This window comes from Anomaloglossus baeobatrachus, chromosome 6 (assembly GCF_048569485.1).
Source record: "Anomaloglossus baeobatrachus isolate aAnoBae1 chromosome 6, aAnoBae1.hap1, whole genome shotgun sequence".
NCBI classification, from domain to species: domain Eukaryota; kingdom Metazoa; phylum Chordata; class Amphibia; order Anura; family Aromobatidae; genus Anomaloglossus; species Anomaloglossus baeobatrachus.
In genome coordinates, this window is record NC_134358.1 from 434,997,800 (window position 1) to 435,010,944 (window position 13,145).

At 43.6% G+C, this 13,145-nt stretch overlaps 1 protein-coding gene across 1 annotated transcript in view; it reads right to left on the bottom strand.

Moving 5' to 3' along the window:
* LOC142243360 (collagen alpha-6(VI) chain-like) overlaps positions 1–13,145 on the bottom strand; it is a 166,189-nt gene that overhangs the window by 108,536 nt on the left and 44,508 nt on the right. Inside the window, exons 13-18 of the mRNA XM_075315212.1 lie at positions 11,645–11,716; positions 10,114–10,140; positions 6,574–6,618; positions 5,431–5,484; positions 4,783–4,845; positions 2,298–2,363 (exon numbers count right to left, since the gene is read on the bottom strand). Of these exons, the coding sequence (XP_075171327.1) occupies positions 2,298–2,363; positions 4,783–4,845; positions 5,431–5,484; positions 6,574–6,618; positions 10,114–10,140; positions 11,645–11,716 (327 nt within the window). The remainder of the gene's footprint in view (positions 1–2,297; positions 2,364–4,782; positions 4,846–5,430; positions 5,485–6,573; positions 6,619–10,113; positions 10,141–11,644; positions 11,717–13,145) is intronic.

Below are 13,145 nucleotides of genomic sequence, written 5' to 3' on the forward strand. Positions count from 1 at the left end.
GCTGATGTCCCCCGGCGCACTACAACACCCAGCATGCTGCGGTGTGAGCGCCAAATGCACGGGGACACAGAGTACCTTGAGGAAGCAGGGCCATGTCCCTGATGTACTCCGCTCCATCCAGCATCTTCTCCAGGGGCTGTAGATGGAGCACGGTCTCAGTGCCTGGAGACCGGTAAATCCCACTTCACCCAGAGCCCTGTAAAAAGGGATGGGGAAGGAATCAGCATGTGGGCTCCTGCCGCCGTACCCGCAATGGGTACCTCAACCTTACAAACACCTCCGACATACAGTGGGGTGAGAAGGGAGCATGCTGGGGACACTATATGTGTCCTCTTTTCTTCCATCCGACATAGTCAGCAGCTGCTGCTGACTAAAAAGTGGAGCTATGCGTGGATGTGTTGCCTCCTTCGCACAAAGCACAAAACTGGTGAGCCAGTGATCCCACTGGGGGTGTATAGCCAGAAGGGGAGGGGCCTTACACTTTTAAGTGTAATACTTTGTGTGGCCTCCAGAGGCAATAGCTATACACCCAATTGTCTGGGTCTCCCAATGGAGCGACAAAGAAAAGGTGTTTCATTACCAATGTGCCATACAAAAAACATAACATGATAGGTAAAACAAGTGAGCTGTTTCAAGACCCTTGCAACCACATGGTTGCAAAACATACTGATGATTATAGAAGAATTCTAAGCTACTGAAGGTCCCAGTCAGCACTGTTGGGGCCATAATCCTGAAGTGGAAAGAACATAATTTCCCTATAAACCGGTCACGACCAGGTGCTCACCACAAAATTTCAGACAGATGAGTGAAAAGAATTATCAGAAGAGTTGTCCAAGAGCCATGAACCACCTGTGGAGAGCTGCAGAAAGACCTGGTATAATGGTTCAAAGAAAATAATAAGTAATGCACTCTATCTCCATGGCCTGTATGCATGCTCAACATGCAAGACTCCATTGCTAAACAAAAAGCAAATTCAAGTGTGTTTGCTTTAATTTAGAAAAGCCTGTTAAATACTGGGAGAATATAGTCTGGTCAAGTGTGACAAAAATTGTGCTGTTTGGATGTCATAATATACACCATGTTTGGAGGCCAAAAGGTGCTGCATATCACACCCAAATCACCAAAAGTGAATTTTAGAAGTGGGAACATCATGGTATGGGGCTGCTTTTCCACATACAGCACTGGCACAACGTCATATAATTGAAGGAAGGATGAATGGATAAATGTACCAAGACATTCCTAATAAAAATCTGCTGACATCTACCAGGATAATGAAGATGAAATAAGGGTGGATATTTCCACAAGAAAATGATTCCAAGCACACAGCCAAGGACAGTCTTAATTGGTTTCAGAGAAAGAAAATAAAGCCACTAGAGTGGTCAAGCCAATCATCTGACCTGAATCCAATCGAAAATTAATGGAAGGCACTGAAGATCAGAGTTCATACAAAGAGCCCACGGAACCTTGTATTTGTGTAGAAGAAAATGACACCTGAGCAATGCATGTGACTAGTTTCAGAAGGCATCTTGAAGCTGTCCTCACCAATAAAGACTTTTGTATGAAGTATTAAACAGATTTCAATATTCGTGTTCAACACTTTTTTCCCTGTGTCGTTTCTCATTATTACACATAACTTAATGTATGGACATCTATGGTTTGATTTCTTTGCCTGTGTGGATTGAATGGGTTGTTACTGACATCTAGTGATATATTCATGTCAGTAGCACCTTTAAAAATATATTTACTTAGAAAATTGGTGGTGTGTTCAATACTTATATTACCGGCTGTATACACTGTGGATTTAGCAATCAGGAAGACAGAGGTAGTAATAAACCACCTCTGCCTTCTGTGTGGGAAGTCTGCAGTGATATTTCAGAATATCTTTATAAAGTGATATGCATGAGGCTGAGACATTGAAGTCTACTGGTAGTTCAGAAGTAATTAAAGATAATGTGCACAGTGTTGTTAATGTGAAGGCAAATAGCATTGGTTTTCCTTTAATTCAAAGTAGCTTTTGTTCCCTTTAATCTGTCATCTCTGTACTCATTTTAATTGCTTTATTTATATTTTTCAAGTGTCAAAAGGGCTTATAATTTTAATAAATCTGCTTTCTAATTCTTTCTAAATACTCCCACTCATACTATCCTACAGATAAGTCAGAAGATTTAAGAGACTGTTAGAAGGTGTAAATCTTATTTTTCTCCTCATTCTTAATGTTATCTACATTCTTTAGAACTGAACTATGCTGATAGCTTGAATAGAACAACAAATGTGCCGATAATAAAATGGATCATTACCTCATTCCCTAAATCTCCTTTAAGACCTCGTGATCCAGGAATAATGTTTTCAGTTCCCGGATTTCCCTGAAAATAAAATAAAAGATCATAAAGCAGACGACATACATTAATGAAACCCTGTGTATCATTTAGAAGTAAACATCATTTTAATTGTTTTTAATAATTTAATAGTACACATGAAAATAAGAAACTGCAATATATAATATCTGAAAAAGAAATATGCTTCTTTCTCATTCTGAACTGATCAATTGTTCTCAAAATTCCAAATCCTGAGTTCAAATCTTTCTTCAGTGAATACTTTCCCATTACTGAGATAGGAGATGGCTGTTGGTGCGGATAAAGAACTATAGAGAACGGTAAAAGTTGTTTCAGGAGAACTTATGGCAGAATTTCTGTGCATGTCTCCTTCCTCTCCATTGAATTTTAAAAGCACCAACTGCCTTCTCCTATTCAGATACAGGTAAAATAGATCTTTGTACCGTGTTAGCCAGTAGAGATAAAAAATTGTTTAAAAGAACTGAAGTCCTCAGTGGTTGATACCTTTTAATGGCTAACTGAAAAGATGGTAATAATAGCAAGATTTCGAGACTACTCAGGTCTCTTCTGGTATTAAGCCTGTAGAAGAGACCTGAGTAGTCTCCAAAGCTTGCTATTAAGTTATCAACCACTGAGGATTTCAGTTCTTTTAAACAATTTTTCTTTTCCTATTCAGTAATGGTAAGATTTGTCTTCATTGAACACAGATTTACAATTTTTACCCATGAACTGAGAATGAACAATTATTAAATCAGTCCTGGATAAGAAAGAATTAGATTTCTCCTATATGATATATTCCAAAGTTGCTTATTATAATGTGTAATATTGATTTATGAAATTAAAATTGCGGTTACTCTTTAAGTCAAATATATGCATCACTATGCAATATATTAGTACTTGATATTAACCGTGTGTACTAGCAAGATCATATATAAGTACATCTAGTTAGTAGTGATTATACACACACACACATATATACAAGCTGGGACTGGCCCATGGGGGAACAGAGGAATCCCCGGTATGCCACCCCATCACCCTCTATGAGCAGTAGTTGGCACAATACACTTGATTCACTATGTACAGACAAAGGCAGCATCTCATCATTTAGTGAACAAACTACCAAAACTACCCATAGGAAAAATTGTAAATGACAGCACCGTAATATTTGCATATTTGCATGTACATAGAAAGTGGGACGCAGACTCAATGGTACTGGTTGGCTGGTTGGTCCTTGACACTGCAGTCCAGTCCGATACTGCATACATATATATATATATATATATATATATATATATATATATACAGTACAGACCAAAAGTTTAGACACACTGTCTCATCTCTAGAACAACTATTAAGAGGAGACGTTGTGCAGCAGGCCTTCATGGTAAAATAGCTGCTAGGAAACCACTGCTAAGGAGAGGCAACAAGCAGAAGAGATTTGTTTGGGCTAAAGAACACAAGGAATGGACATTAGACCTATGGAAATCTGTGCTTTGGTCTGATGAGTCCAAATTTGAGATCTTTGCATCCAACCACCGTGTCTTTGTAGAAAAGGTGAACGGATGGACTCTGCATGCCTGGTTCCCACCGTGAAGCATGAAGGAGGAAGTGTGATGGTGTGGGGGTGCTTTTCTGGTGACACTGTTGGGGATTTATTCAAAATTGAAGGCATACTGAACCAGCATGGCTACCACAGCATCTTGCAGCGGCATGCTATTCTAGCCAGTTTGCGTTTAGTTGGACCATCATTTATTTTTCAACAGGACAATAACCCCAAACACACCTCCAAGCTGTGTAAGGGCTATTTGACTAAGAAGGAGGGTGATGGGGTGCTACGCCAGATGACCTGGCCTCCACAGTCACCAGACCTGAACCCAATCAAGATGGTTTGGGGTGAGCTGGAATGCAGAGTGAAGGCAAAAGGGCCAACAATTGCTAAGCATTTCTGGGAACTCCTTCAAGACTGTTGGAAGACCATTTCCGGTGACTACCTCTGAAGTTCATCAAGAGAATGCCAAGAGTATGCAACGCAGTAAGCAAAGCAAAAGGTGGCTACTTTGAAAAACCTAGAATGTAAGACATATTTTCAGTTGTTTCACACTTTTTTTAGGTATTTCATTCTACATGTTTTCATTCAGTTTTGATGTCTTCAATGTGAATCTACAATTTTTAAAGTTATGAAAATAAAAAAAAGTCTTTGAATGAGAAGCTGTGTCCAAACTTTTGGTCTGTACTGTACATATGCATAAATACATTTTATGTGGAATAATTGAATCTAAACATAGTTGTATTAAAGTTATATTATGTGAAATTGGGGGGCATAGGGGGGCATACTCAATGATAACATTTTATTATAAATAATCAAACTTAATATATGATTATATTAGAATGTAAAGTTATATAAACAATGCCAACTATATGGATAAGCAAAAAAAATATGTAGACTTACTATATCACCCTTCTGGCCTTTAAATCCTTTAAATCCTTTAGTTCCCCTTATTCCAGATTTGCCCTGTTAGGAAAGTTCATCACAATTATATAATTTTCTGCCCTGGTCATTCATTCTAGGGTCTAATTATTTCTTATGAGCTAATTAATAAATAATATATTACACCTTATTAATTATGTTTTTTACTTATAAGGATAATTAAAAATGTAAGTAGGGGTACACACATAAATATATTTTGTATAGATGGAGTTTAGCCCTCAGCATCATTTTCTCAGGTGGACCGATAAAACTAAAGTCTCACATGACTATGCTGCTTGGGCATTTATCACCCAGTCTGAGACCATATGACTAATATTTTGTTGCACCATTTGGAAAGCCACAAAAAAAATCTTCCTCAATACTACAAATGATACATGTCTCTAGATCAAATAATAGGGAGTCAAGCACCGAGCGTGGCATTGGCACTGACACAAATGGCATAGATAGAATACACTATCGCAGTAGCATGCCGCGCGTGTACAGTTTAATTTGCTACATTTGTAATTACAATTGTGTATCAATCATATATTTTTTTGGGTATCCAAGAATTTACATCCCTAATTATAGCCCATCTTCAGTATGGTTTACTGTAGCAAACAAGCATCTTACTGGTTCTCCTTTTTCACCCTTCTCTCCTTTTATTCCTGGTGGTCCATCCTTTCCCTGAAAAAGTAAGATGAAAGAAACATTGAAATTGAGACTTATAAGCGGCTTTCATCCGTGTAAAAAAAAACTGATATCTAAGCAATTGAATACCATTGGTTTGAGTGCCCTACATTTAAAGTTAGTTTATCCCACGGACTGCTTTCAAAATGATACTCCGGTTTTGTGAACATGCAATAGGTAAATTACTAAAAAAAGTAACACTTCTCACAACACCCTGCTGCATCTTAATGATAATGGTACTTTGCAATGGCAGTGGCATATTTCGACATAAATGTTACCTGACCCTACCAAAAATATTTAGGAATCGTTTGAGGATTGTGAGTTAAACGGGTGGTTCTTCCCATATTCATTATTGGCCACATCGATATTAGTTTGAGAAAAAATATTTCTCTCAAATAATCTTGTGTTGCCAATAGTGCCTGTGAGCTCCATTCGTGCTTCCACTCACCCCCTTCGTGTGACCGCTGGGCTCCATGACCTCTGGGATACGGGGATGTCTCGTCAATAAAGGCGGGCTGCAATCTTCCTGATTGACTAGGCTGTGGGAGCAGTTTCCCCGCTCATCACAGCCCAGTGCCACAGCCCAAAATCTCCCTGGACCCTCCTCCTTCACAGCAGAGCGCCGAAAGCAGGAGACATGCTGGGCTGTGACGAGTGGTGAAACTCCACCCACAGCCCAGTGAATTACGGAGACTGGGGCTGGCTGTGGTGATTTCAGGTGAACAAGAATGATGTGACATCACCGGATCCCTGGGATCAGGCAATGAGGATGAGCGGTCTGCAATAGCGTCGCTCACAGGCAGTATTGCCAACACAAGGTATTTGAAAGAAACCTTCTTTCTCAACATAATATCAATATGGCCTAGATCCTTATCTGATTGAACATCTGTACAATGTGCTTGAAATGACATAATAATCTGCTGCCAGTGTCCTGGTGCCAGATACTATATGATGCCTTCAACTGCTTTCTGGAGTCTAAGCATTCATGGGTCAGAGCTTCTTTGGTTACATAATAGACAATATTATGCAGGGTCTTTAACGTTACGGTTGATTGGGGGTACACGTTCTGTTTAATATACCGCATACCTTTTCTCCATTGAGTCCATCAAGGCCAGATTCTCCATCTTCATTCTGCATAAAAAAGGAAGGAGAGAAAATACATTTCTGATGGGTATACTTTTTATATTTTTATATTTCAGTATTTCTTACATGCAGGGAAGATAAGGTACAGCAATGGAAAAATGCCACTCTGCATCATATGTGCCGCCCCCGTGGCCAGCAGCCGCCGCTGCTGCTCGGGTCCGGGCCTTCAGGGAGTGGTGGTTCGAGGGTCTCTGGACCCGGGGGTCCTGCGGACACTCTAAATGAAAAGGTGAGGGGGTTGAATGTATATGTATGGGCTGAGCCGTATTAGAGTTCAAGACGCCACCCACGGTGTGTGGTGAGGTTGGACACCACCGCTGCTGTGATGGGGCACCCGGGGGAGATGTTGTGCAGCAAGTTGTTAACCCCTCTGTGGGCAAGGATGGTGGCCCCAGGACCCGGTGGGTGTTGGTGCAGGGAGATGGGCGACCGCAGGGTGCTGGTGTACTCACTATGAAGGAAACACACGAGTCTCTGGTAAACCAAGGTGATGGTGGTCAGTGCCTGCAGCCGGCTGCGTTCTGGTCCCCCACCTGGCTGGTGGTCTCTGTCTTTCTCCTCCACCTTTTTAGAATGGTGGACTGCCTGTGCCTGAAAATTCAGGAGTCCACTCCCAGCTGGATGTGGCCTAAGGAGCCCTTGCCCGCAGACGCTGGCCCGTGGGATCTCTGAGCCTTGGCGGTGACTTTCTATCCTGAATCGGCTGTTGTCTTCTATTAGGGATTTTGGGTGGGACAGGACCTCTAGTCCTGGCCTCAATCAGTTAATTAACCAAGTTCAGTAGTTTCTGGACCTGGCTTCAGGGTCTGAGTACCCCACTGTGTGCTCCGGTTTCCGAGTCGGTTGCCCGGGTCGGTACTGGCGGGCTACAACCCTGTCCCAGTCCACCTCGGTTCCACCATGCCGTCTTCCCGGCTCCTGCAGATGGAGACCACTGTCTGCCTCCTAGCCAGTGGCACTAGGGCGCCTACTCTGGCGCCGTTCAATTTGGGGTATTCGCCTCTGCTGGAGCTGCACACAGCTCCACCCCACACTCCTCTCCAACTTGAACTTCAACAAGAGACTGTTCTGACTGTTTTCCCGCCCCGGGCTGTGTAAACCCCTGGGTGGGCGTGCACCAACCGCCTGGTCACACCCACTGGTGTGTCTGTCTGGCCCTAAGGGGGGAAGTGACTAGGTTTTTATGGTTGTCTGGTGTTACCTTATGTGGGGAAAGGTGTCGTGCAGGGGCCTGTTTGTGACTACCTGGCCCAGCCAGGGTGTCACACATACATGTGTGTCGCCCTGGACAAGCCAGGGGACACAGGTAACAACACACACACACACCCCCACCCCCAGCAGTTCACAGCAGACATCCCCAAAGTGACCTGCTTTCTGCCTCGGGCTCAGACTGACACACCAGGTGGGCGGAGTCAGGAGATGGAGATGCCCACCCTGGAGTGAGCTGGCCTGAGGCAGGAAACAAGCCCAGAGAGAAGTTCAGGAGTGAAGGAGAAAGGACGTCTGCAGAGAGGCAGATGCAGATTGGGGCCTAGGTTGGAGCCTAGGGCCCCTGTGCAGAAAGTCAGGCAGACGGTAGTGGCCGTCTGCAGGGAGCCGGGGAGCCAGTTGGTGGAACCGCAGGTAGCCGGGGTTGGGCGGTGGCCCCCCGGTACTGAATCGGGGAGCCAGCTGGAAACCGGAGAGCAGGGAGAGTGTGCACGGAGGCGAAGGAAAGGACTTACACTAACAACCTGGGGTCAGGGGAAAATCACTGCAGCCGCCTGTGGGACACGTCCATCCAGCCGTTTGTTTTAGCAGAGACTCTGTGTGCTTCATTGGGCTGAGTGAGTACCACCGTGCCGTGCGGCACAGCGCTGCCCCTGCGCCCCTGCACCTCCACAGGCCCCATACCCTCCTGTCCACCGTCCCAACCCCATCACTGGGCCCCGGGATCACCAACCCCCTACCCACGGAGGGGAGGATTAACATCTGGCTGCTCCATACCACCACTCCCGGGATTCCCATACAGTGCAGCGGTGGTGTCAACAAATCACCACAACCGTGGGTGGCGTCACAGACAATAAACTATCCCAACACCCGATCCCCTTTTCACTCACGGGCGAGGAGCGCCGCTCGAGTCCCTGGGATCCGGCCCATCGCTCGAGCCACCGAGCAGCGGCAGCAGGCCGCAGTGCCAGCCGGACCCGAGCAGTAGGGAGAGCGCGGCGTCCCCTCCTCCGCCCGCGACACATGCCTTCATCATGCTTTGTAATATCTCAGAAAAATAAGATGGCCTTCCTGATGTGTCTTGATGGTCTAATACTGTAGAAAAATGAAAATGACATGCACCCTATGTAATACTCACAAGACAGATTCAAAATTTGATCAAAATGAATGTAACAACTATGTTACACCGAGATTTTTACAAACATCGCCTACTATCTTGGCAGCATTGGGATCTGTTCAGACTACTGATTCTGATACTCCATCTGATAACCTTTCTGAGGTCTGTAATCAGAGCAGGCTGACTTGGGAGTCAACCAATAGATTGGTAGTTCATAGGCAGGCTAGCAAGATTTAAATCTCTGCTGGACTGCTTGTGAGTTATCTTTGATCACATGTTGTGGGGGAGATAATCAAATCAGCTTCCCTCCTCTATTTGCTTGCTGGATGCTTCCATTAGAGCCAGCTATAGTTGATCTTAACTGGTCTGGGGAGGTGTTGTAAACCAGATTAACTAGTGATTGCAGTATTTGAGGATGTGTGCTGTTGTGGAGTCAACCCTTGTTGTCTTCTTCTTGTAACCTTCTTGCTCTTGATTTTCTCCTGAATCTCTCATTATTAGTTTCTGTGTTTGCAGTGTGTCAGCGTTTTGATTTTACTCTGTCTGTCTTCATCTGTGTTTCCATTTAACCTGCCCCTTTCTACCCTGGTGGGAGGGGGTAATCACAAAAGTTCTACTCACAGGCTTAGCCAAACATGGGACTCAGTCATGTCAACCATTAGGGGTAACCCTGAGGATAGGGATAGCCAAGGGACCCCTAACATAAGGGACAGCATAGGAGCCTCTGTTCATCACTTTCCTACATTCACATTATGACAAACTATCTCTGGGGTATTATTACTCGTGTAGATAGTGGTGACACATTCAGATATTTTCCAGTAACATGCTTCTCATGAGGAATCCATTCAGGAGAGGACAAAATTATTTAAAAACCCAATATAAAATATAATTAGACTATCTGTATTCAAAAATGAGAAAACATTCTCAGATTCATCAGTTTTTCCCCCCTCTTAAAATTACTCTGGTTTCTCAAGATAAACTCGCCATTAGGATACATTGGTGGACTGATTTGGCAGTATCACATTTGCTTTTAGTGATTTTATGAGAATAGTAAGGAGGTGAACACATTATCTCTTCAACCAGGAGAAAATGGTAAAAATGCAAATAATCTTTTCTGAATACCACACAAACAAACATAGAGATGCAGAAATACAGACCTGACTTCCTGGAAAGCCTCTTGCCCCCTGGCGAAGAAGAAGAGAAAACACTCAATATTAATATCTGATAAATAATGATGTGTATATTGTAGTACCAGTACTAGTGTCTCATTGTGTATAACTTAATCATTCTCTGGTGCCTCATAAAATTGTAATAAAACATCGAAAATGAATATTACCTGGTGCGTTGTTTTTTTTTAGAGAACTGAAGGCTCACTATTTAAAAGATTTTTAGAAAAATCCAGACCTATACGGGGTCTTCCTAGTCTAGTGTATTCTTAATAAAACTACTTTTCTCTGCTACTTTCTTGAGTGGGCTATGGTTTGCACACTACTTGTAGACTGATGGTTGGGACAAGGTCTAGTCTGTAGCCTCTTATATGTGACTTGCCTGTGCCTTGAAGGTTATTGACCTCTCCAAACAGAAATAAGTACAATACTAGAGCTATGTTGATATATAAGTTATTCAGCACCCTGAATATATGCAGACATAATATCCAGCCTATATTACTGAGACAGACACTCCCATAAGAGAAAAATCTGAAAATCAGAGGGTCTGAAAAATGAATGAATAACAATAGCAGACTAACATATTTTGCCATGTCAAACATGGCCGCCACTGACCGCTAAATACATATGCCCTTTTGGTGTGTTCATGCACTCTTAACCTTTAATTGTGTAATCCAAATTGAAAAAGGGAACTGTTCTGGGCGATGCACTAGTCCGACACTAGGTGTTGGATTACTGCAGTGCCCAGAACAGCGCCCTTTTTTCATTTTGGATTACCTATTTATTCAGCTTCCGGGAAAAGGGAGTGGGTGGATGGTATGGCAGTGCGATCCGGAGTCTGCAGACTTGTTTGAGGTCTTTACGCTGTGCTTCTCAGTGGAGAGAGGCGGCAAATGTGATTGATCCCAAGGGACCTCGCTCCACTGGACTGACCTTGCAAGGGGACGGAGGTAAAATAACCAACGATTACGCTATACTCCAGAGTTGTGCCTGCCAGCACAATGGGAAGAGGGGATTGAAACTACCACTGCATCTCACAATTAATGCTACAAATGGACACAGGAGCGCTCTTCTTTCTTTTTGTTTTACTTAACCTTTAAGGGTGCTTTCACACATCCGGCATTTCTCCGGATTGCCGGATCCAGCACACTCCAGTACAGTGCAATACAGTACAATGGCATTGCGACAAGCTCCGGTCACATGCTGTCATGTGACCGGAGCTTGCTGCGATGCCATTGTACAGTATTGCACTGTACTGGAGTGTGCCAGGTCAGCAATCTGGCGAAATTGCAGATGTGTGAAACCACCCTAATTAGTCGCATTGGGGTCCCTTGTGCTTAGCATTATGACCGTTTATAGCGAATGTTGCAAATCTGATCTATGTATTGTGTATAACCATGAAAAAAACTCAACAGCCAAAAAGAAAATGTGGACTTCCCTATCACATTTTTTTAAACATTAATATTTTACCTTAAAAAATCCAATAATGAATTTAAACTATATATTTAGGTCACAGTAATACCTTAGGGCCTTTAACTCCTGCACATCCTTTGTCACCACTCTCCCCCATTAGACCAGGCAGTCCTCGATCCCCCTTAAAAAAATGACAGTCTAAGTATACTTAAAATCAGACAAATAACATACTCTACATAAACCAATTTACTTTTATCAGCTGAATTAAAATTCAGATATTTAAAATGAATTTATGCATGTTTCAACATACTCAGGCTATTAATTATTGTGCTATTGGAACTTTTTTCTTAATGAAAAACAAATTAAAATTAGAAATGGAAGTTATTTATTTTTAAATAATAGGAATTGAGTTTGTGTTTTTTTCTTTTTTTATTTATTTTTAATTTCCCTATTCTGCTCCAAGGTGAAGCATTACATGACTTTCATTGAAATCACTGTGGTTTCTATTTATTTCATAGACTTTTAGGTCTTCTATTGTCTAGTGAGTTAGACATCTCCAGTCTAACTAATACAATAGATCTCCTTAATTAAAGGGGTATTCCTAAAGATACCGTCACACTAAAGGCCCCGTCACACTAAGCAACATCGCTAGCAACATCGCTGCTAACGAACAACTTTTGTGACGTAGCAGTGATGTTGCTAGTGATGTCGCTGTGTGTGACATCCAGCAACAACCTGGCCCCTGCTGTGAGGTCGTTGGTTGTTGAATGTCCTGGGCCATTTTTTAGTTGTTGCTGTCCCGCTGTGAAGCACAGATCGCTGTGTGTGACAGCGACAGAGCAACAGCTAAATGTGCAGGCAGCAGGAGCCGGCTTCTGCGGAGGCTGGTAACCACAGTAAACATCGGGTAACCAAGAAGCCCTGTCCTTGGTTACCCGATATTTACCTTTGTTACCAGCCTCTGCCGCTCTCACTGTCAGTGCCGGCTCCTGCTCTGTGTACATGTAGCTGCAGGACACATCGGGTAATTAACCCGATGTGTGCTGTAACTAGGAGAGCAGGGAGCCAACGCTCAGTGTGCGCTGCTCCCTGCTCTCTGCACGTGTAGCTCCGTGCGCTGGTAACCAAGGTAAATATCGGGTTGGTTACCCGATATTTACCTTAGTTACCAAGCGCAGCATCTTCCACGTGGCGCTGGGGGCTGGTCACTGGTTGCTGGTGAGCTCCCAGCAACTCGTGTAGCCACGCTCCAGCGATCCCTACCAGGTCAGGTTGCTGGTGGGATCGCTGGAGCGTCGCAGTGTGACATCTCACCAGCAACCTCCTAGCAACTTACCAGCGATCCCTATCGTTGTTGGGATCGCTGGTAAGTTGCTTAGTGTGACTGGACTTTAAGCGACGCTCCAGCGATCCCACCAGCAACCTAACCTGGCAGGGATCACTGGAGCGTCGCTACACTGGTTGCTGGTGAGCTGTCACACAGGCAGATCTCACCAGCAACTAGTGACCAGCCCCCAGCCAGCAGCGACGCGTGGAAGCGATGCTGCGCTTGGTAACTAAGGTAAATATCGGGTAACCAAGTCGATATTTACCTTGGTTACCAGCGCACA